This window comes from Protopterus annectens, chromosome 3.part0 (assembly GCF_019279795.1).
Source record: "Protopterus annectens isolate FY-2018-M chromosome 3.part0, PAN1.0, whole genome shotgun sequence".
Lineage (NCBI taxonomy): Eukaryota > Metazoa > Chordata > Ceratodontiformes > Protopteridae > Protopterus > Protopterus annectens.
This window is the reverse complement of record NC_056731.1, coordinates 1,953,359,382-1,953,385,810: the sequence shown is the minus strand read 5'-3', so window position 1 is coordinate 1,953,385,810 and position 26,429 is coordinate 1,953,359,382. Positions and strand designations below refer to the sequence as shown.

At 39.6% G+C, this 26,429-nt stretch overlaps 1 protein-coding gene across 1 annotated transcript in view; it reads left to right on the top strand.

Annotated features, from left to right (window-relative positions):
• Positions 1-26,429, top strand: part of KIF9 (kinesin family member 9) — a 1,986,094-nt gene that overhangs the window by 1,161,503 nt on the left and 798,162 nt on the right. Inside the window, exon 12 of the mRNA XM_044066028.1 lies at positions 3,730-3,785. Within this exon, the coding sequence (XP_043921963.1) occupies positions 3,730-3,785 (56 nt within the window). The remainder of the gene's footprint in view (positions 1-3,729; positions 3,786-26,429) is intronic.

Below are 26,429 nucleotides of genomic sequence, written 5' to 3'. Positions count from 1 at the left end.
TCTGTGACCTCATGGACTCCTTCAAGTCCTCCTTTTTGAATGCCCCAATTGAACCATCTTCCTTATTTGGTTCTAAAGTAAAGAAAACACTGGCCATGTGTGAGCAGGATGGAAAGACTTTGTCTGCCACTGGCCTGTGTTTTTCCAAGTCCCAACGTTCTTTTTCCAGGAACCAGAGGAGTGGGAAAATATGGCACAAGAAATCTCAAGGTCCTTTCCGTAACGCATGTGGTGAGGATTCCCCTAGAGGCAAAAGGGGTTCCAATGGGGGAAGATGCCCCTTTAGGGGCAGAGGGGGTCCCCAAAACCAAGACTCCAGGGATTCTTTCTCTGGGCAGTTTTATCAATGCTCCTGAAGTATTACCCAATTGCTTTCCTCTGGAAGCAGTCGAGGCTCATTTTTCTCTGTACCAAACTGCCTGGCACTCTATTGCAAAAGATCGTTGGGTGCAGAGATTAATCTCCAGAGGCTACTACATCTATCTAACCTCCCATCCAAAACCTACAAAGAACCTTCCTGATGTTCCACCCAATCAAAGGGAAGAAGCGGCTTCAGAGATAAGAAAGCTGTGTCAAAAAGGAGTCATCCAACCAGTCTGTCCAGACCAATGTGGCTCCGGTTTTTACTCAAGATTCTTTTTGGTGCCAAAAAAGACCAGGGACTAGAGACCCATTCTGGATCTCAGCCATTTAAACAAATGAGTGGTTCAAACCAAATTCTGCATGGTCACTATTCAATCCACTCTCCTTTTTTTATGGGAGGATGTTTGGATGTGCTCAATAGACATCCAGAATGTGTATTACCACATCAAAATGGACAAATGCTCCAGGAGTCTTCTTTGCTTCTGGCTAGGAGCCAATCATTACTAGTTTGAAGCCCTGCCATTCAGTCTCTCAATGGCCCCAGAGTGTTCACAAAATGTCTAGCAGTGGTGACAGCTCATCTGAGACTTCAAGGATTCCAGGTGTTTCCATATTTAGATGATTGGCTCCTTTCCACCCCCACCAAGCATCTTCTGACCATGGGAGTCCGTTACACACTCTCACTAGCGGAGTCCGCAGCCATCACCGTACATTGGGAGAAATCCAACTTACAACCTACTCAACAGCTGGAATTTATAGGGACAGTTTTCAATACTCAAACATGCCTGGTATCTCTACCTGCTCACAGGCTTCACAGGTTAAGATTGCAAGTACGGGTGATACTCTGTGAAAGAAAGGTGTCAGCAAGAGCAGTTCTCCAGGCTCTGGAGTCCATGGCTGCAGCCATTTTATAGTTCCTCTGGCAAGATTACACATGAGACTGTTGCAATAGCTCCTATTGTTCCAATGGTTGGCAAATCTTCACCCCCTAAACTTGCAGATCCTCATTACCAACTTTTGCAAGCAAGATCTCTGGTAGATGAGGCCAGACGCAGAACTTTGGTGTCGCCCCTTTCAGACTCCTCAACCCAATGCCACGGTGACCATGGATGCTTCCCTGATAGGGTAGGGGGGGCCATTTTTAGGAAAACACAGTCCAAGGCACGTGGTCGAGCTTAGAGGCCAACCTGCATATCAATGTTCTGGAATTAAGAGCGGTGCTGTTGGCGTTGCAGGCATTATATCCACTCCTTCCATAAGGAACAACTGTGATTCAGTCAGACAATATGTCAGTAGTCTGGTACATAAACAAGCAAGGAGGAACCAAATCCTATCCCCTGTGTCGAGAAGCCATGAGAATCTGGCACTGGGCTATAGCTTCCGACTGCTTTCTTATAGCAACACATATCCTGGGGAGTTCCAACGTGATTGTGGACAGGCTGAGCAGATACATCCTCCTTCCACACAAGTGGTCTCTCAATCCAAAGGTGACGGCAGACATTTTCAGCCGATGGGGCCAGCCTTGCTGCGATCTCTTCCCCTCCCCTTCGAACAAATGCAGCAGCTTTTTTTCCCTCTTTCCCCCAGAGGGGAAGTCCCCAAGAGATGCTCTGACTCACGATTGGCCCACGGGTCTCTTCTACTCTTATCTCCCAATTCCCTTGATACCCCTATTTTTAAAGAAAGAAATTCAGTTGAAATGCAAGGTGATCCTCATTGCCCAATTCTGGCCTCATCAAGTGTGGTTCCCCATCCTCCGGCCTAACCTGTTGCAACCTCCATGGATCCTGGGCACTCGTCCACACTTAATTTCTCACCCCAAGGGTTGACTCTCCCAAATCTGTCCACTCTCAAGCTGACAGCTTGGTTTCTTCACTTCGATTAGTCACCAGGAAGGAAACCCTTTCCTCACCTGTTCACGATATCATTCTGACCTCCTATATGCCATCCACCAGAAAACTTTACAGAGATAAATGGAAAAGGTTTGCTCTTTGGTCTAAAGAACGCATGCTAGATCCCTTCTCAGCTCCGGTCTCTGTTATACTTCAATACCTTTCTGAGTTTTTTGAGAATGGAGCATCAGCTTCTACCATATGAGTCCATTTAGCAGTTATTTCCAACTTTCATAACAGGTTAGAAGGCACTCCACTTATCACCACCTGCCTATGCAAGACCTTTCTCAAAGGAGTGTTTCATAGCAGACCTCCAATCAGGCATCTGTTAGAGGCATGGAATCTCTCCCTAGTACTACAGTCTCTCTCTTTACCCCCTTTTGAGCCTGCTGCAAAATGTGACCTCAAATTCCTATCATGAAAATCTCTATTTTTGGTAGCTGTCACATCAGCTAGATGGATATCAGAATTACAAGCCTTATGCATCAAGAGACCATACTTAATTTTTCATAAAGACAGAGTATCACTATGTACTAATCCATTTTTTCTCCCCAAAGTGATTTCTGATTTCTCTGTGAACTAGTCCATTGAGCTCCCAGTGTTTTCCCAAACTATTCCAATAAAGGAGAATACTGCCTACACTCATTGGACGTACATAGGCAACTACGTTTTTACTTAGACTGGACTAAATCTATCCGCAAGTCGGATCAACTTTTCATTTCCTTCTCTTGTCCAAAAATGGGATATGCTGTATCAAAAGTCACTTTATCAAAGTGGCTCAGAGATTGTATTACTTTTTCTTATTCATGTACAAATGAGCCTAAACCTCACAATATCAAAGCACATTCAATTAGAGCTATAGCAACTTCTGTTGCTTTTCACTCCAGTGCTTCTATGGACGACATTTGCGCAGCAGCCATTTGGTCTAAACCTCACACTTTCATCAAACATTACAAGTTGGATATGGTCTCCAGGGAAAGAGCAGTCTTTGGCTCAATGGTGCTCAGGAATGTTCTTCCATAAGGACCACCCAGGTTTCTCAGGTAGCTTGGGATTCTGTACCATCAGTAATGAATGGGAAGAAGATTAACATCAGATAAAGAAGTTATGTCTTACCATAACGTTTCATCTGTGTTGTTGATCTTCTTCCATTCATCACATCCCACCCTCCGCCCCCCACCAAAGACTCCTGGTGGATCTCATGGGTTCTTGTGGTGTTTTCAGGGTTTTTGTGCAGAAATGGTCTCTGCTTTACTTCCATATGTCTTATGCAAACTCGATCTGAGGTAATAGAGAGAAGGGCATTGTGGGTACCAGCTTAGCTCGAGAGTTTTTGGTGTACGCAAGCTTGGTATTAGGCCGACACAGTTCCGAGGGGCTTGGAACCGAACACATCAGTGATGAATGGAAGAAGATCAACAACACAGATGGGACATTATGGTAAGACATAACTTCTTTTTTTCTCTCTTTGTAGGTTGTCAGTATCCGTCAGCTCCAAGAGGTTTTTAATCAATTCAAACAAATTTTAAAGTAAGTACATATAGAATGCATATCTGTATATGCATATACATAGGAATATTTTTTAAAAAGAACTCTTTTTGTATTTAGCATATAATTTCCTTATTTCTTTGCTGCTAATAATGTTTTACATAAGCAGGCTTATCTGCTCCTGTCTCCTCCTATTAGCTGATTTTTTGTGACAACAAAATAATGTGTTTCTCTTTTGTAGCAACTGGTTGACTTCATAGTGGGGGAGCAATCAGCTTTAGCAGATGTTTCAAAGGCAGATTCACAGTTTTTGTGCTGGCATATTATGCAAACTTTATTTATTTATCAATGGATTAATCAAGTTGATTGATGTTTGTAGACTTCTTTTCCTTGTATGAGGGTTTCATTACTCGGGTAACTGTTTTTATTATCTCTGGATGTGGCTGATAATAAAAGAATAATGATCCGTTTGTGAATATAAGGGTCTAAACTTCAAAGTAGTATTCTTTTGTTAAGAGCAATTACAGACTGTTTGAAGGCTGTGCATGGTATATTTGTTAATGTGATCAGGACAGCTGCTTTTGATTTGAAGTTTCAAACAAGCGAGCACAACAGAATCATCTCACTTTTTCCATTTCTCTCCAAGCACAAATACAGTTTTGCACACCACACACATCATCATCTTCTTTCGGCTGTTCCCGTGAGGGGTTGCCACAGTGGATCATCTGTTTCCATTTCTTCCTGTCCTCTGCATCGTGCTTTGTCACACCAACCACCTGCATGTCCTCTCTCACCACATCCATAAACCTTATCTTAGGCGTTCCTCTTTTCCTGTTACCTGGTAGCTTCATCCTTAGCATATTTTTCCCAATATACTCAGCATCCCTCCTCAGCACATGTCCAAACCAACATAATCTTGCCTCTCTGGCTTTGTCTCCAAACCTTCCAACCTGGGCTGACCCTCTAATATACTTATTCCTAATCCTGTCCACCCTCGTCACACCCAGTGCAAATCTTAACATCTTTAACTCTGCCACATCCAGCTCTAACTCTTGCCTTTTTGTCAATGCCACTGTCTCCAACCCATATAACATAGCTGGTCTCACTACCCTCTTGTAGACCTTCCCTTTCACTCTTACTGGTACTCGTCTGTCACAAATAACTCCTGACACTCTTCTCCACCCACTCCATCCTGCCTGTACTCTCTTCTTCACCTCTCTGCCACACTCACCATTACTCTGAACTATTGATCTCAAGTATATAAACTCATCCACCTTCACCACCTCTACTCCTTGCATCCTCACCATTCCTCTATCCTTCCTCTCATTCACACACATATATTCTGTCTTAGTCCTACTGACCTTCATTCCTCTTCTCTCTAGAGCATATCTCCATCTCTCTAGGGTCTCCTCCACCTGTTCCCTACTCTCACTACAGATCACAATGTCATCTGCAAACATCATAGTCCACGGGGACTCCTGTCTGATCTCGTCTGTCAACTTGTCCATCACCATTGCAAATAAGAAAAGGCTCAGAGCTGATCCTTGATGTAATCCCACCTCCACCTTAAACGCATCCGTCACTCCCACTGCAGACCTCACCGCTGTCACACTACCCTCATACATATCCTGTACCACTCTTACATACTTCTCTGACACTCCCGACTTCCTCATACAATACCACAACTCCTCTCTAGGCACCCTGTCATATGCTTTCTCTAAGTCTACAAAAACACAATGCAGCTCCTTCTGACCTTCTCTGTACTTCTCCATCAACACTGTCAGAGCAAACATCACATCTGTAGTGCTCTTTCCTGGCATGAAACTACTGCTGATCACTAATTATCACCTCCCTTTTTAACCTAGCTTCCACTACTCTTTCCCATAACTTCATGCTGTGACTGATCAGTTTAATCCCTCTATAGTTACTACAGCTCTGCACATCACCCTTATTCTTAAAAAATGGTACCAAAACACTTTTTCTCCATTCCTCAGGCATCTTCTCACTTTCCAAGATTTCATTAAACAATCTGGTTCGAAACTCCACTGCCATTTCACCTAAACACCTCCATGCTTCCACGGACCAACAGCCTTTCCATTCTTCATTCTCTTTATAGTTATTCTTACTTTCTCCTTGCTAATCCACTGCACTTCATGATTCACTATCCCCACATCATCCAACCTTCTCTCCCTCTCATTCTCTTCATTCATCAACCCCTCAAAGTGCTCTTTACATCTGCTCAACACACTCTCCTTGCTTGTGAGTATGTTTCCCTCATTATCCTTTATCACCTTTACCTGTTGCACATCTTTCCTAGCTCGGTCCCACTGTCTAGCCAATCGGTACAGGTCCTTTTCTCCCTCCTTAGTGTCCAACCTTTCATATAACTCTTCATATGCCTTATCCTTAGCCTTCACCACCTCTCCATTTGCCATGCACCTCATCTCCTTATACTCCTGTCTACTTTCTTGATCTCTCTGACAATCCCACTTCGTCTTTGCTAACCTCTTTCTCTGTATACTCTCCTGTACTTCCTCATTCCACCACCATGTCTCCTTGTCATCCTTCCTCTGTCCAGATGTCATACCAAGCACCTTTCTAGCCGTTTCCCTTACTAGTTCTGCTGTAGTTACCCAGCTGTTTGGTAACTCTTCACTACCACCCAGTGCCTGTCTTAACTCTTCCCTGAACTCCACCTCACAATTACCCTTTTTCAATTTCCACCATTTGATCCTTGGTGCTGCCCTCACACTCCTCCTCCTCCTCTTCTTGATCACTAATGTCATCCTACAAACCACCATCCTATGTTGCCTAACTACACTTTCCCCTGCCACCACTTTGCAGTCTCCAATCTCCTTCAAACTGGCCTTCCTACATAAGATATAATCCACATGTGTGCATCTTCCTCCACTCTTATATGTCACCCTATGCTCCTCCCTCTTGTTAAAATACATATTTAAAACAGCCATGTCCATCCTTTTCACAAAATCCACTACCATATGACCTTCTGCATTCCTTTGCTTAACACCATACCTACCCATCACTTCCTCATCCCCTCTGTTCCCTTCACCAACATGCCCATTGAATTCTGCTCCAATCACCACTCTCTCACCCTTGAGTACAGTCATCACCACTTCATCCAACTCACTCCAAAATTTTTCTTTCTCATCCATCACACACCCAACTTGTGGAGCATATGCACTAACAACATTCATCATTACACCATCAATTTCCAGCTTCATAAACATCACTCTATTCAACACTCTTTTCACCTCCAAAACACTCTTAGCATACTACTCCTTCAGGATAACTCCTATGCCATTTCTCTTCCCATCCACACTATGATAAAACAATTTGAACCCACCTCCGATACTCCTAACCTTACTCCCCTTCCATCTGGTCTCTTGCACACACAATATACCAACCTTCCTTCTGTCCATCATATCGGCTAGTTCTCTCCCTATATCAGTCATACTGCCAACATTCAAAGTTCCGACCCTCACTACCACAGTCCTAGCCTTTCTCCTCTCTTCCTGTCTTCGGCCATGCCTTCCCCCTCTTGTCCTCCTTCGGCCAACAATAGCTCAACTTCCGCCAGCACCCTGGTGGCTAACAGTACAGCACATACATATATACACACAAGTATACACACTTGCTGTCATTAATACTATGGTTCCCACTGTTCCACTGTTTGGCAGCCTCGGGATATGGGGTTGAAGTCCAGCCAGTCAGTGCCATAATTACATGCCATTGCATGCAAGGTATAAAACCATCCTCTCCTGTAAAGTGCAAGGTGTTTTTCCAAACAGCTCCATTTCCATTTTTCTGGATTTCCTTAGTCACCCCTTCATCCCATATAGCATAGCAAATGCATTAGATGCTCAGCCTCTCATACTAATGTGTCCAGTTTCTGGATATTGATAGGAACCCAGCCTGTCATTGTCAGATGCATGAAATATAGAATAATTGTTATCTATGTAAGCTGGAGGTGTGTATTGCTGTAAAAACACAATTCAAAAAATAATTCCATGTCTTCACCTGCTTTGCTCACCTTCCCAAAATGTACTCGTAACTCTGAAGTACATAGATCAAACTTTCCCACTTCAGGAGAATAGCTGGTATTCAGTTCACCAGTATAAACTCCTCTCTCTCTTTCTCACTCTCTCTCTCTCTCTCTCTCTCTCTCTCTCTTTCTCTCTCTCTCAAACTCTCTCTTTCATTCCCACTGTTTCTCTGCTCCTTTATCACTCTCTCTCTCTCACATTCAAAAGAAGAAACCAATGATTTACAATCAATCACTTTGCAATCCTTTTAATCGAGTGTTACAGTTCTCCAGTGTAACCTCTCCTAATGGATACAGTTATAGATACTCAATCTGCTGGTGCCCAGCTGTTAAATAAAGCCAGCCTTTTTATGTTGATCTGTGCATATTTAAGCAGCACGTCACTTCACCAACAAGTGGCCCTCAGTGTGTAGATCAGTCCTAAATAGAAAGGTTTTCTTAACAATGCTGTGTATCTGCAGTTTCTCTAATGTAGGTGTAACTTAGTGCTCAAGTTTGACTACACTGATTTTAAACTCATGGCAGAAGGTCAGAACCAGGAACTTTTTCTTACTTTCAAAACAGAGTTTTAGACACTAGACCCCATGTAGTTTATATAGATAAATATACAGATGAGCTGGATGCCTCGTGGCGTGGTGTAGTTTAGCCCTAGGGTTTGTTTGTTTACTTAGTTAGCATTATGCCATTATTGTGACTCAAACAACTGTGAAGGCTTAGCGACTGTTTTTTTTATTCCACTGTAAGTCGTATTTAAAACGGTAAAGCTGGTTTAGGCATACTTTCTGCTTTACAACCTACATTCTGAGATACGCAAGTGTCTGATTAAAGCGCGCATACAGATAGGCTGTATGCCTCGTGGCGTTGCTTTGCATAGCCTCAGAGTTGATTCGTTTAAGCCATTGAACGATGAAAACTATGTCTTTTATTCAATAGAACGAGTACTGTTCTCTTATTTTGCCTGCAGTCACTCCAAATTCTGGTACATATTTGAGTGCTATTTAGCGATGTATCTTATGTCTGCCACTGCAAATCAATAGCTGGAGTAACTTAACTATTGGATAGCTCATTAACTAGAAACTGCATTAGAATATACTGCAATACTGTGCTGTTTAATTGTATCTACTGTTCAATTATAGGAAGTTAACTATACTGTCTGCTACTTAATGCACTGTTGTAAATACCCTGTTAATACTGCTCTAAGACTACTGAACTTAGCATACTACATAAAGGATACCCTGCAGTTTGTTGCTAAACCCTCTATCTCTCTCCCTTATTCTACCTGTAGATAGCCCCCCTGCCAGACGGACAACGCGTATTACCTTAACCATTGTCGCTGACTCACTTGGACTCCCAGTGTGAATGCACACACCAGCCTCCTCTTAACCCCAAAGAACTTTACTTAACAATCTCCCAAAGAGACTCAGGGTAAAGAAAATATTCCTAACTTCAGTGTCTTTGATTGATAAATGTCTGCTGTAGGCATTAGGCAGTACTTGGTCATAACACCAGCCTAATATCCTACTGATAGATCCAGGAAAGTCTAAACAAGCTAACATTGTAAAGAAATTAAACAAGCTGACATTGTTACCTTTAGGACCCAGGAACAACCCTTATGGTGTAGGCCTTTGATTGATAAATGTCTGCTGTAGGCATTAGGCAGTACTTGGTCATAACACCAGCCTAATATCCTACTGATAGATCCAGGAAAGTCTAAACAAGCTAACATTGTAAAGAAATTAAACAAGCTGACATTGTTACCTTTAGGACCCAGGAACAACCCTTATGGTGTAGGCCTTTGATTGATAAATGTCTGCTGTAGGCATTAGGCAGTACTTGGTCATAACACCAGCCTAATATCCTACTGATAGATCCAGGAAAGTCTAAACAAGCTAACATTGTAAAGAAATTAAACAAGCTGATATTGTTACCTTTAGGACCCAGGAACAACCCTTATGGTGTAGGCCTTTGATTGATAAATGTCTGCTGTAGGCATTAGGCAGTACTTGGTCATAACACCAGCCTAATATCCTACTGATAGATCCAGGAAAGTCTAAACAAGCTAACATTGTAAAGAAATTAAACAAGCTGACATTGTTACCTTTAGGACCCTTATGGTGTAGGCCCCGCTCCGCTTTGCCCTCCCGGCTTCGGCGCCCCACCCTGCCCCCTATTCCCACCCGCCCCCGCTACCTCTACATTTATTAGGTCACTAAGCCCTTCCCCTTTTCCACCCTCCAATCACAACCATCCTGTGCTCTGATTCATCTCCCTCTCATTTCTTGCTTGTCTACTCTGATTAGGCAATCTCCACCCACTCATCTCCCTCTCATTTCTTGTTAGCCTACACTGACTAGATAATCTCCACCCACCAACTAACCTCTATCCAGTTAGACTCCATCCTTCACCCTTCCAGTTTCTTATACACCCTCTACCTTCCAACTCTTTATATACCCTAGTTTTCCAAGGAAACCTCCCCCAGCTCACTACACTCACTAACCTCCTCACACCATGGACAAAAAGTTTTTTACTACCCTTCCCTTCATACTATTACTCCTTATTATTTCCTATCTCTCAACCAGCTATGAAACTCTAACCCTAACAGGAGTCTTCCTCTCCAAAGGTCACACCTCCATTCATTCTCATAACCACTCCAAACCCATCCCTCCGTCTCACTACCATGCTAATAACCAGATTCCTAAAATAAATCATCCTACCCTCTGCCACTCAAAGGTTCCCACAACAAAAGATACCCTAAAATTATTAATTAAACTCCAAAAAATATTTGACTACTTGAAAAAATCTATCACAACAGATGGAGATATCCACCCCAACCCAGGCCCTAACTTCGACTTAGGCCCCAAAACACTGAAAGAAACCAGAAACCTAGTGGGCTCCCTCCTTATCCTTCATATTAACCTAAGAAGTATTAATAATAAGGTTCACAACTTACATGCCTTGCTTGCAACTCACTCCCCTGACATCATGTGCCTATCGGAAACATGGCTTAAACCATGCACTAAGGATGTGGAAATTATCCCACCAGGATATAGCATCCTTAGGAGCGATCGAATAACCAGAAAAGGTGGGGGAATAGCTGTCATGTTCAAGAACTCCCTGAACATCACCATGAACCCACTCCAACCCCCAAAAATCCCCAACCTTGAACTAATTGCTCTAAAGATTCGCCTAAACAACCAAAAAAGTATTAATCTCATAGTAACTTATCTACCACCAGGCAAAAATATTGAAAACCTAGAACTAATCCTCAGTTGGCTTGCTACCAACTATCCCCAAGAAACCATAATTCTAGGGGATGTTAATATTAACTGGGCCCTCTATTCCGAACTCCCAAATCCTCTCCCCATTAACTTACATGGCTTCTCTCAAAATATCCTATCTCCCACCAGAATTGGTAATGCTCAACAAAAAGAGAGCATCCTTGACTGGATACTTACAAACAAGGCTCCAAATAATTATACTACAGGGACCCTTCCCAACGACCTTAGTGACCACCTGATTACCTTTATTATAAAGCACAAGTGTCCAACTTCAAATCATCCACAATCCAGACTAGTCAGGAACAGTAAGAATTTTGTCCCAGACCATTTTATTGCAGAACTTAAGGCATGCAATTGGTCCATCCTAAAAACCTTACCCATAGATGAGAGTGTGTTATATTTTAATAACACTTTCCTAAAAATACTTGACTCGCATGCTCCTAAGCGTCTTACTAGAACTAAGGTACGCATCGCACCCTGGCTAACAAAGGACACTAAAGCCAAAATTAAACAATGAGACAAGGCCTGGCACAAATGGAGAGCCTCTAAAACCCCACTAGATCGCATCAAGTTTCTCCAACTTAGAAACTCAACTAAAGCAGCCGTATTGTCTGACAAAAAACAGTATTACTGTCACCTCCAAAATAAACACCAGAATAATCCCAAGAAATTCTGGGCCGGTTTTAATCACCTCCTTCATCCAGGTAAACCCACCACCCCTACCCCTGAAAAACTCATTGGTAAAGATTCTAGAGAAATAGCCAACACCTTTAATTCATTTTTCACAGAAACCATCCAGTCCCTCGCCAACCAACTTACTACTTCTCCCTCGGCTACACCCTCAACCAAAGTCCCAACTCAACCCTCCTTTAACCTCCAACCCGTACCTACCTCCTATATTAGAACCCTCCTAAATAAACTCAAACCAACCACCTTAGCGGCTGACTTACTCCCAGCCAATTACCTACAAATTGCATCTGATGCCATAGCCTACCCTGTTTCTATCTTGGTTAACCGGACCATTTCAGAAGCTTCTATTCTCTCTATCTGGAAAATCTCCCACATCATCCCTCTACATAAAGGTGGATCTTCCACTGACACATCAAACTACAGACCCATAGCTATACTATCTCCTCTAGCCAAAATCATGGAACGCTGCATTCACAAGCAGCTCATTACACATCTTACTCGAAACAAAGGTGGGGGCTTAGCTCTGTTAAATAGTAAAGATTATCTTGCATACATGGAACTTCTCTTAAAGGACAATATTACGTATAAGTTAATAGATGAAAAAATTGTCCAAAGATTGATTTTTCAGGTACACCAAGATTTGAATGAATTACTATTATGTAGACAAATTAGTTATGATTTTTATTTATTTTTATTGATTGAGCATCCCACTTTACCCTATTTGAAAGGTCTTCCAAAAATGCATAAGGGATCAATACCACCTCCCATGCGTCCCATTGTGGTTGGACACAACTGGGTAACAGAAAATGTCTCTATATTTTTAGAGAAAAAATTAAAACCACTAGTGTCTGCTGTTCCTACTATTTTAAGAGACTCTTATCAACTGATTGACCATATTAGAAATTTGGATTTTCAGGTTTCAGAAACACATCTTTTAGTTACACTAGATGTAAAGAGTCTGTTCACTGCAATTCCTAACCTATATGGAATGGAAGCTATTAGGTCTTTATTAAATAAGGATGGAAAATTTACTAACAATGAACAAGTCCTAATAAATACACTATTGGAAATAGTTCTGACCAATAATGTCATGACTTTTAATGAGCTTTTCTATATACAACAGTGGGGGGTAGCCATGGGCACCCCTCTTCTCTTATGCAAACCTTGTTGTATATAGTTGGGAGATCACAAGTTTATTTACACACCCTAGTTACAAAAAGGTACTTTGTTACCATAGGTTTGTAGACGACATACTTTTGTTATGGGATGGAACTATACATGAATTAAAAAGCTTTATAATGGACCTAGAGAAGACTACAGACTTTCTAAGGTTTTCAATTGAATATTCAGCCTCTGAAATTGATTTTCTGGATTTAAAAATTAAAAAGAATGGACAAGGGGGATTAAAAACCTCATTATTTAGGAAAAAATGTTGGAAAAACAACTTGTTGCAATACGATAGCATGCACCCAAGGTTCATTTTTAAAAACATAGTGAAGGGACAGTATGTAAGGATAGATAGAATATGTCAAGATCTTGATGTAAGAAACAACGAATTTAACAAACTAGAAAAAATGTTTCAAGAGAGAAAGTATAATTTAGACATGGTTAGAACTATAAAAGATTCTTTCATACAGGAAAATGATATACATAGAAGCCATAAGGACTATAGCTGTTCTGGTGTCAACAGAGGTTGGAATTTTTCATTTAAATATAATAATAGAAATTCCTTAAAAATAGATCCAGGTTATGTCAGATGTATTATCACCTATACAAGTGACAACAAACAGATAACTGATATTATCTCAAAGAACTGGCCTATTCTTACAACAAATGGTGAAATTAAACAGTTGGTTGGTGAGAGACCAAACTTTACATATAAAAACTCAAAGAACTTGAAACGAATACTTTGTGACAAGAAAAGATCTAATAAACCTCACATAATAAAAAATCTAACTAATAATAACATCAGAGGTACTTATTCTTGTGGATAATGTAGTTCTTGTATATGGATATCTAAGGAGAAGAGTTTCTTCCATCCTGAGCTACTATTTAATTTTGAATTTAAGTGTACTGCAAACTGTGAGGACAGCAATGTTATCTATTTGGCCACTTGTGAGTCATGTCCGGCATTTTATGTTGGCATGACCACAAGAAGATTTAGGGATAGAATACAAGAACACATTTATGCCATCAAAAAAGCTGACCACAAGAATGCTTTGGCCAAACATATTATAGATTTTCCTGAACATAAGTTCTTATTTAGGGTGTTACAAAAGAAAGAACTGAATATCAGGAAAGGTGATAATTTTAATGACCTTGAGAATATAGAACTAAACTGGATTTTTAAACTTAGAGCACAAAGTCATCCATGGTTAAATACATATGTGAGTATTAGATCACACTTAAAGAAACGAAGATATTAATACTAATAGAAATATTTATTTATTTTATGTGGATGGTTTCATACTAACAATACTTTGTTAAGATAGATTGAGATCTCCGTATACATCAGGATATCCCCCCCCCCTTTTTACAAATGAAATTCTGATATTAAATATATGAAATTTGAAGGGGGATAACATCCATAACAATAATATACTTATTATATAGAACATCTAATATTCTATTAGTAAAAATGTATATGCACATATGGACATGAAATATGACTAACAATATATATTTATATATGTTTAATTAATTGTTTTTTTCTTTCTTTTCTTTTGTGTACATTGTATATAACTCTATGATGGCTTATATATAGAACTATTTTGTGCTTATAAGAAAGATAGGGATAGAGCAGATATATGAAAATAATCTATCCATACACATATTACTATGGTCTCTTTATGTAAAAAAAAAATTTTATGAAAACACATGCATTATCAAGGACAGAGCTTATATATGAAATTGATATAAAATGCTCCTAATATAGCTTATAAAGGAAATACTGGCATTGGTTTTAAAATGTATATTTGTCAGTTTTATTATCATTATTTATAATATATATATATATTTCTATATTATAGATTTGTTTTGTTAGATTAGTTAATATACAGGCTGCTATGTATTAAAATGTTGATTATATATACTTGTGATCAACAGCATATAGACTTTCTGACAATATACTATGTTACTTGAGTCTGATGGTTTCAAAAGAAATGCAACAAAAAGTGTTTTTAAGTTACACCCTGTTCTAATTAATTGAATAAGTGAGGATTCAACATCATTGGTTGATCAGCTCCTAATTTAATTAATGTATTTTAGATATAATGAATGAGTTTTGATAATGTTTATTGAATCTGAAGAAGCGTGCCTTTGTGGATGCACGCGAAAGCGCTTATTCTGCTGTTTTAATAAAGAAATATTCTTTTTACGTGGTGGTGGCTTCCAGTTTATACTACATCCCCCTACATAAAGGTGGATCTTCCACTGACACATCAAACTACAGACCCATAGCTATACTATCTCCTCTAGCCAAAATCATGGAACGCTGCATTCACAAGCAGCTCATTACCCATCTTACTCGAAACAATCTCCTGTCTCACACCCAGCATGGCTTTCGCCCCCATCATAGCACAACTACTGCTCTCCTTTCCGTTGTTGACTCAGTTAACCACAATCAAAACAATAAATTAATATCCTGTGCGCTCTTCCTTGATCTATCCAAAGCCTTCGACATGGTCAATCACCAACAGTTGATCCACACACTGGAGGCATACTACCTTAGCAAAACTACCATAGACTGGTTTAATGACTACCTTTCTCGTAGAAAACAGGCTGTTCTATGGGAAAATAGCTTATCTGACCTACTCCCCACAAATATCGGTGTTCCCCAAGGATCTATCCTTGGTCCTCTTCTTTTCTCCATATTTATTAATGATCTGCACTCCATCATTCCCAAAGCCACCTGTATACAATATGCAGACGACTCCACCCTGATCTGCTCTGACAGCTCCCTCGACAAACTCCAAGTTGCAACCCAAAACTGTTTTTCCCTAGTTGAAAAATGGTTCTTGGAACTAAAACTCTTACTTAACCCACCCAAAACCAAATTACTTCTGTTTTTCCCCACTACTTCTACCCCGCAAGGAAATGAATCTCCTAGCACCAACCACCCCATCATTCACGTGACATCTAATAATGGGACCATAATCGACCCTGTCTCCCACACCAAACTACTAGGTGTGACCATAGACCACAAGCTTAAATTTGATACTCATATCAACCTGACCATTAAGTCGGTAAACAAGAAACTTGGGTCCATGTGTAGAATTAAGAACTTCCTAACCCCACACACTAAACTAACCATTGCCCGGACTCACCTCCTTTCCACGCTCCTCTATGCCTCCCCGATATTCTCCTTCCTTAATAAAAGAGAACTCAACAAACTATCTACAACCTATAACCACATAGCTAGATTTATAACAGGAATGCCCTATCGTACACATCACTGCAACAATCTCAGAACACTAGATTGGTTAGAATTACCTAACATTCTCAAACTCAATCAACTCACTGAGGCATTCAAAACAATCCACCATCCTGACAAAACCCCCTCAATGAACAAAATATTTACCCCCTACTCTAACCTTACATCCCTTAGATCATCCAAAAGCTTACAAATTCAAACTATTAAACCTAACAATTCAGGAGGTGAAGCACTCTATGCTAATTCCATTGGAAAATCCTGGAATGCCCTCCCAAACAACCTAAGACACGAGACCTCACTCCACCAATTCAAAAAACAACTCAAAGATCTCCTAAAATCCGAATGGCTATGCCCATGTTCTAATCCTGATTAATAGCAAACATCCCTGGACTACCTAATTTCCACCCAATCCAAAATGCAAGGGTCTTCATTGTAGTTAGGGTACTCCAACTACCTAAGACTGTTTTACCTCTTTAAATTATTTGTATAACCCTTTTACTTGTTCATTTGACTTTGAATGTAATACTTTGTATCTGATCTCCTGTTGTCTTTTGTCATATCTACCCTCTATGGAGCTTTTCTCCCCGGGCCTCTACTGAAAATGGACATGTATCCAGTTAGACTAGCCCGGTCAACAAATGTAAAATAAATAAAATAAATAAAAAATAAAATATACCCATATACATATACCTCTCAACCTCTTGCAACAAGAAAGCTGAATAAAGCCATAAATAGTGGGGGGACAAAGGCCCAAAAATAGGGACAATATTTAAGTATTGCTCTTAGAAACTTAAAAAGTTGATAAAATAACAGGTCTTCCATTAGCATGAATTTTCTGAATGGTATGAAGTATGAAACTCAAGCACTCACCATTATTTTCTGACTTCCATCCTCAATAATTTGCCAATCATTTGCCTGAAAAACAAAAATTTGAGGAATAGACCAAAAATATAAGGCAAAAATATGGACATTCTGCAAAAATATGGACAGCTGAAAGATATGCACATATGCCACTTGTTAAACTTTCTCTCATACACCATACATTCCAAATACACATTTACATAAGCTTACATATTCATCTGAATTCCATCCTTTTTCTATTACCTTTTCTTGGAAAGCTACTAGAAAAAGTTGTATACAATCAGCCCACTAGCTTTCTTTATTAGCATTATGTATTCTTCTCACACAACACTGATTTATAAAGCATAGAAGTACCCAGTCAACATTATATACCCTTACCAACACAATCCTAACTTACAAGAACAATGGACACTTTACAGGTGACCTTCATACTGATTTCAGCAAGACATTTGACTCAGCTTTTGACTTGATCATTACAACCTACTGCTAACGTTTCTTGTGTACTCAAGTTTCTATCTGTCCACCATTGAATGACTCTGTTTTCAACTCAGTGCCTGTTGACCATAAGCTGCCAAACCTTATTCTATGTGCAGATGACCTTGTCTTTCTTGAATCTGCTTTCAAAGACAAAGCAGTATTACAAAATCTCCAGCATATTCTTAAAAATCCATATCACTTGGTTAACTAAAAAACAACTTGCTTTGAACACTAAAAATACTAAAGTGAAGTTTCTGGCACTCTCCAAAAATTCATAGACTCATAGATGGTTACTAGGCTATTTTATCTGTCAGTACCCTAAGAAATTTGTGATAAAGGCTTGAACCCATCAAGCATCCACAGGCTACCCCTGTCCATTAGGGGCATAGGTGCCAAACCAGTGGTAAGTGCATGATTTTCCATCCATTGGTCCAAGTTGCATTTGAATATGATTATAGATGAGCTTTGCTTTACTTGGAAACCCGTTCCAAAGAGGGGGTAATCTGTGAGACACGCACCTTTCCTGGCAAAATGTCCTGTTTATATCGCAGACAAGGTTTAGAGTATTTCTCCACTATTTGTTTTGTGAATGTGCAAAAAATTCATCAGTGTGGGATCAGAGGATGCCTTATAGCCTAGGCATAGATTGATGCACTGCAGTCTGTAGGATAGTGAGTACAGGGATAGGGCTTTGAGACAGTCTGCATAAGACTTGTCGTTTACTCCCTGTATTCTTTTTTTGTGAGGACCCTCTGTGGTCTCTCAGTCTGTTTTAAGTACCTGGTCTGGTACATGCCAAAGGGTGCATTGTACTCATTGATTGGTCTGTAGAGAGATGAGTGCAGTGAAACAGTGACCTTCTTAGACCTGGATGCCATACCCTTACTTATATGTTGTGCAATCTACAATGTTTTCTCAACATAGTACACATGTGGTAGTCAAAGGTTAGGTTACTGTCAACATGTGTTCCCAGATCCCTGCCTACTGGGTCTATTTTAGGGGTGTATTATCAATGTTTAGTTTCCAAAGGTTACTCTTACGGATTTTTTTATTATTGAGTTTTAGTCCATGGCTGTGGCACCAGCTGTTTGTCTGCATCAGTTCGTTCAGCAGTCTCTCTTTTATCTCCCTCCACACCAGAATAACCAACATATTGTTATTGTTTCTTCCTCTAGATTAATACGCATTGATTCCTTGTTTAATTATGTCATTGTATATCAGCAACATGAAGTAAAAAATGAATTCAGTCCTTTTGGATGCCATGAATCATCTCACTGAAGGCAGATCAGCCACTGGAAAACATATCTTACAACCACAGTTAAAATATGGTCTACCTTTACTTGCCTGTGCATTCAAGAAAAACCTGAAAGACCTTCAAACCTCATCTAGCTGAATCTACATTTTGTAATCATATCACCAAATACTAAATGCTACTGTAACACAAACATACCAGTTGGTTCTCTATAAGAGAATGTGCTGAAATTAGCCTAGTTTATATTGTTCAAAAACCTTACATAATGACACCATTGTCTGATTCAGCAACAGACTGACTGCCAAGAACACTTCATATCGTCTTCAGTTCCAGACCAGCTGTGGCCTGATTCTATCAAGACCTACTACTTCCCTCTTCTATACTGATTGTGCATTTTCAATTTTAGGATGTAAATTAGAAGGATCACTTTCTAGTAATATCTGTAGTATTCTGACCATACTTCTCAACCTGCAGACATTGAAAATAGGAACAAAGGCCCTTGGAAAACAGCAACATCCAGCTATATGGACATCTAATTAGCATAAAATTTGAATACCAAATAACACATTACTCTTTCTGCTTTCAATAGAAATGTGAGCTACTTCTCAGAAGCTTGTTTAAAAAATTGTGACAAAAATTATTGAAAACTATAAGCATATTATCAAAGAGACAGTGTAAAATCTTTAGACATCAATCAACTGTATTGCAAAATTTTTCATATGAGGTAATTTATCTTTGCTTCAGAAAAAAGGAGTTCCAAAATGCATGTCCTCTTAATCGAGTGTTACAGTTCTCCAGTGTAACCTCTCTCCTAATGGATACAGTTATAGATACTCAATCTGCTGGTGCCCAGCTGTTAAATAAAGCCAGCCTTTTTATGTTGATCTGTGCATATTTAAGCAGCACGTCACTTCACCAACAAGTGGCCCTCAGTGTGTAGATCAGTCCTAAATAGAAAGGTTTTCTTAACAATGCTGTGTATCTGCAGTTTCTCTAATGTAGGTGTAACTTAGTGCTCAAGTTTGATTACACTGATTTTAAACTCATGGCAGAAGGTCAGAACCAGGAACTTTTTCTTACTTTCAAAACAGAGTTTTAGACACTAGACCCCATGTAGTTTATATACCCATATACATATACCTCTCAACCTCTTACAACAAGAAAGCTGAATAAAGCCATAAATAGTGGGGGACAAAGGCCCAAAAATAGGGACAATTTTTAAGTATTGCTCTTAGAAACTTAAAAAGTTGATAAAATAACAGGTCGTCCATTAGCATGAATTTTCTGAATGGTATGAAGTATGAAACTCAAGCACTCACCATTATTTTCTGACTTCCATCCTCAATAATTTGCCAATCATTTGCCTGAAAAACACAAATTTGAGGAATAGACCAAAAATATAAGGCAAAAATATGGACATTCTGCAAAAATCTGGACAGCTGAAAAATATGCACATATGCCACTTGTTAAACTTTCTCTCATACACCATACATTCCAAATACACATTTACATAAGCTTACATATTCATCTGAATTTCATCCTTTTTCTATTACCTTTCTTGGAAAGCTACTAGAAAAGTTGTATACAATCAGCCCACTAGCTTTCTTTATTAGCATTATGTATTCTTCTCACACAACACTGATTTATAAAGCATAGAAGTACCCAGTCAACATTATATACCCTTACCAACACAATCCTAACTTACAAGAACAATGGACACTTTACAGGTGACCTTCATACTGATTTCAGCAAGACATTTGACTCAGCTTTTGACTTGATCATTACAACCTACTGCTAACGTTTCTTGTGTACTCAAGTTTCTATCTGTCCACCATTGAATGACTCTGTTTTCAACTCAGTGCCTGTTGACCATAAGCTGCCAAACCTTATTCTATGTGCAGATGACCTTGTCTTTCTTGAATCTGCTTTCAAAGACAAAGCAGTATTACAAAATATCCAGCATATTCTTAAAAATCCATATCACTTGGTTAACTAAAAAACAACTTGCTTTGAACACTAAAAATACTAAAGTGAAGTTTCTGGCACTCTCCAAAAACTCATAGACTCATAGATGGTTACTAGGCTATTTTATCTGTCAGTACCCTAAGAAATTTGTGATAAAGGCTTGAACCCATCAAGCATCCACAGGCTACCCCTGTCCATTAGGGGCATAGGTGCCAAACCAGTGGTAAGTGCATGATTTTCCATCCATTGGTCCAAGTTGCATTTGAATATGATTATAGATGAGCTTTGCTTTACTTGGAAACCCGTTCCAAAGAGGGGGTAATCTGTGAGACACGCACCTTTCCTGGCAAAATGTCCTGTTTATATCGCAGACAAGGTTTAGAGTATTTCTCCACTATTTGTTTTGTGAATGTGCAAAAAATTCATCAGTGTGGGATCAGAGGATGCCTTATAGCCTAGGCATAGATTGATGCACTGCAGTCTGTAGGATAGTGAGTACAGGGATAGGGCTTTGAGACAGTCTGCATAAGACTTGTCGTTTACTCCCTGTATTATTTTTTTGTGAGGACCCTCTGTGGTCTCTCAGTCTGTTTTAAGTACCTGGTCTGGTACATGCCAAAGGGTGCATTGTACTCATTGATTGGTCTGTAGAGAGATGAGTGCAGTGAAACAGTGACCTTCTTAGACCTGGATGCCATACCCTTACTTATATGTTGTGCAATCTACAATGTTTTCTCAACATAGTACACATGTGGTAGTCAAAGGTTAGGTTACTGTCAACATGTGTTCCCAGATCCCTGCCTACTGGGTCTATTTTAGGGTGTATTATCAATGTTTAGTTTCCAAAGGTTACTCTTACGGATTTTTTATTATTGAGTTTTAGTCCATGGCTGTGGCACCAGCTGTTTGTCTGCATCAGTTCGTTCAGCAGTCTCTCTTTTATCTCCCTCCACACCAGAATAACCAACATATTGTTATTGTTTCTTCCTCTAGATTAATACGCATTGATTCCTTGTTTAATTATGTCATTGTATATCAGCAACATGAAGTAAAAAATGAATTCAGTCCTTTTGGATGCCATAAATCATCTCACTGAAGGCAGATCAGCCACTGGAAAACATATCTTACAACCACAGTTAAAATATGGTCTACCTTTACTTGCCTGTGCATTCAAGAAAAACCTGAAGGACCTTCAAACCTCATCTAGCTGAATCTACATTTTGTATTCATATCACCAAATACTAAATGCTACTGTAACACAAACATACCAGTTGGTTCTCTATAAGAGAATGTGCTGAAATTAGCCTAGTTTATATTGTTCAAAAACCTTACATAATGACACCATTGTCTGATTCAGCAACAGACTGACTGCCAAGAACACTTCATATCGTCTTCAGTTCCAGACCAGCTGTGGCCTGATTCTATCAAGACCTACTACTTCCCTCTTCTATACTGATTGTGCATTTTCAATTTTAGGATGTAAATTAGAAGGATCACTTTCTAGTAATATCTGTAGTATTCTGACCATACCTCTCAACCTGCAGACATTGAAAATAGGAACAAAGGCCCTTGGAAAACAGCAACATCCAGCTATATGGACATCTAATTAGCATAAAATTTGAATACCAAATAACACATTACTCTTTCTGCTTTCAATAGAAATGTGAGCTACTTCTCAGAAGCTTGTTTAAAAAATTGTGACAAAAATTATTGAAAACTATAAGCATATTATCAAAGAGTGTAAAATCTTTAGACATCAATCAACTGTATTGCAAAATTTTTCATATGAGGTAATTTATCTTTGCTTCAGAAAAAAGGAGTTCCAAAATGCATGTCCTCTTAATTATTTTTGCCACTAGTATGTCGGTTATGTGGTGTAGTTTTCTGTATACCAGACAGCTTCAAATTCAGAAAATTGTATGGACAGGGCAGCCGGGGTGGTGCAGTGGTTAGCATTGCTGCCTCACAGCAAAAGGCTTTCCGGTTCAATCCTCGGCTAGGGTGCCTTCTGTGAGGAGTCTGCATGTCCTCCCTGTGGTCAAGTGAGTTTCCTCCAGATGCTCCAGTTTCCTCCCACATCCCAAAGACATGCTGTAAGTGGATTGGCACTCTAAATTGGCCCTAGGCATGAGTGCGTGCATGTGTGTGCCTTCTGTGGAAGGTTGAGTGCTGGGCTGGCAACTCGACACCGTAAAAACTCCACTGCCAATCATGAGCGGACAGGTGATCCACTGTGGTGACCCCTAACTGGAAAAGGCCGAAAGAAGAAGAAGTATGTAGGAGTAAATCAAGCTTGAAAATAGGAACAAGCTTCAAAAAATAAATCAGGCCTAAAAATACGAATGCTCCTCCAAAGTATGGACAGTTGAGAAGTCTGATTTCAAAATGCAACAAATTCAAGGTGAAAGTGCTAATCTACATAAAGAAAAGAACTACCTACTCCTGCTTTAAACAACCAAATAAAAATTAAACTTGCCTACCTGATACTTCTTCTGCACTCTCCAACCTCCAACCCACTATTCACCTATGACTCTCTTCTCTAATCACCTTATAATAACTGTAGCTTGCATCCGAACTCTATGCCTGTGAACAGTTGTTGTCTTCTTACCCCTTTTATTAGCTCCTTTGAGCTGTAGCTGTACTTTCTCCCTGTACATACACCTATTGTTTCACAGTCTTAAAGGGAAATGTAGTGTACTGACTAAATGAAAAGATACATGGTGTTAAAATACTGATTGTATGGGAATTTTGTAAGTACCTGAATTATACAGGAGTAAGTACACTTCATGCTGTACACTTATTACTTAGATAACACTGTTAACCCTTAACACTTTCTTTGTTGACTTGGAATGTTTGCTTTGAAACTTGTACTTCTGTGCTGGCATGTCTTTGTTGCAATGTTTTTGTTATAACTTGTATTTCTAGACTATGTTCTTTACCCTAGTATGTATTAATTAATTAATTAATTCATTCATTCATTCATTCATTCATTAGTTGATTAGTTTTGGACCTCAAGAGTTCATTTCCAGCCATAGCCTGGTCATAGACATAAACTGAAATACAGTGCAGAAATAAAATATTATGACCACTACAATAAGTAGATTTTAAACTTTTATATATTTAAAGGTCATCACTGCCTAAAAGTTAGTTTTTCTCATCTCCAGTTTTTTCTTCTTTAATCCAAACTCAAGAGCACTACTTGGAAACAAATGATAATTTAAAGCGGTATTCTTACAGATTTTGCTTGAAGCTGTTTTATGAAATTCCACATTATATCCTTCTGGTATTTGTCACACTGTGACATTGTGGCTGGGATTAATAATGCTGAGCTGCATGCCTGAGCAATGCTTGTGGGTTGTTGCAAATCTGAGGGGGAGGACATATACTACATATCTAAAGTGAGATAGGCAGCAGTTTCATACATGAAGCTATGCTTCAGATTACATAAGTGAGTAGTGCAGCAAATGTGCAAGCAGACGCATCGTTGCAGTGAAATATCTACATAAAAGTGCAAGGCATGAACAATAAAGTAGCTATGTGCCACCTTATGAAAATCTCACAAAAAATTAACACTTTACTTCCCAGACCACTGCAACTGGAAATAAAGCTGTATAAACAGAGGCTATGTTGCATGTGCTAGCTTATCCCTCAGCAGAATGGCACAAAGTGGCACATAACAATACATGGCTGTACAATAATTGCAATTGCAATGTTATTGTTTCCACATGTAAGCATAAAAAGAGAGGAAATAGTTGTACATTAAAGAAGGAAAAAGGAGAAGGCAGGAAGCAGAGTAATGCACAGAAAAGCAGCATGTAGGAGGTGCAGGTTGGAGGGAGGAAAGACACCCACTTTTTTAAGGAATATAGAGAGAAGGAAAAAAGGAAAAGCTGGTAGAAAAAAGGAAATGAAAGGGGGTAGGTCAGTTTTATTGAGGCAGAGAGGTACACAGAATTGCACAGATAAAAGGGGGGTAGATGTGCACATACTAGGATGTGGGGACACAGGATGGATTGAGGCAAAAAGAGTACAGACAAATAGTGATGGGAGTGCTGATCATATGCCATGCATGACCTAACACAAGAAGAAAATGGTATATCACTCTGGGGATAGGATAAGGTATAAGCACCATCATGGTCTGCCATACCATCCCAGTGAGAGGCTACCGTTATCCACCGCCAACTGATGGATCAGGACATTTGGTAGAATGGCCACACACTCCTCTAGCAGTCCAATGGTCAGGGCTGATTAGGTGAGGAAATCTGCAGTTTGTTGTAGGAGGCAATGCATTCTGGCAATGTGTCTGTCCATTGCTTTCTTAACTACAGCTTCCACCACCTGCTTAAGGCGCAACTGGGCCACCTCAAGTAGTGTGGCTGTGGCTGTGGCTATTTACTAGTAAGAGGTTCAGACTCCCTGCCAGCCTAATTACCTTCCCCAACTACACCACTCTCAGCAGATACAGGTTGTGACTGAGCTGCCTGCTGAAAACATCTATCACTGAGACCTGGAGGGAAGAGACACAACTGAAAATCTTTCATAAGTGAACCTACCACGGAATGGATGCACATATCCCAGGTCAGCATTTGTCAGTTAAATTAACCTAGCTGATAGTCTCTTCTGTCTCCATGGTAGGTGACATAGTTCACGTCTCATTCTTTTTATAATGAAAGATAAACCGTGACAGGTATGAGGTAAAAAACATAACAATACTTACAACATACAGTCCCATACACATCTTATTAGCTGCAGTCCAGGCAGAATGCAGCTGTCTGTCTCCTATACATATGCAAACTGAGATGTGCAGATATATACTCTCTTCTGTCTCCTGTGGTAGGTGACATAGTTCATGTCTCATTCTTTTTATAATAAAAGATAAACTGTGACAGGTATGAGGTAAAAAAACATGGTTCCTTATTACAACCGCAAAACTCCACTATCACGGAATGAAACGCGTGACACATAATTCGAGAACCACAAAAACACTGGAAACTGCGAAGCACGAAATTTAAAATGTCAGATTGTCATAGTTGGCCCTTCTCGATATCAGCTCCTTCTTAAGGTAAGCTGCAATAGTTACGGACCTTTAAGTGCATACATAGTAATAGCTGGTAACTTTACTTTACGGTTAGAATGGGTTAGGGTTTTGTTGTATGTATGTATATGATTATTTTTTATTTAGTATAGCTACGGAAGTGTGGTGCAGTGCATGGACCCTTAGGGTTAGGGTGCGGCTTAAGGTAAGTGCATACATAGTAATATATGCAAGCTTTACTTTAAGGTTAGAAGTAGGGTTTTGTTAAGTGTATGTATGTGGATTATTTATATTGTTTGGGTAGGTAGTACAACTATTACAATTCAACATTTTGAATTAATATGTGTCGATGTTTCTGTAGTCGTGTAAGTGAGGTTTCATGGTTGTAATATAGACCCAAAAAACATAACAATACTCACAGCATACAGTCCCATACACATCTTATTAGCTGAAGTCCATGCAGAATGCAACTGTCTGTCTCCTATACATTTGCAAAGTGAGATGTGCAGATATATGACTCTGCTGCACAGAAGGACACACCAGGCAGCATGCAGACATCCTGAGATGGTTCAGCATAATCCCGCCACATAAATATTCCCTGCAAGTCACTACAATAAACACAGTGGGTATATA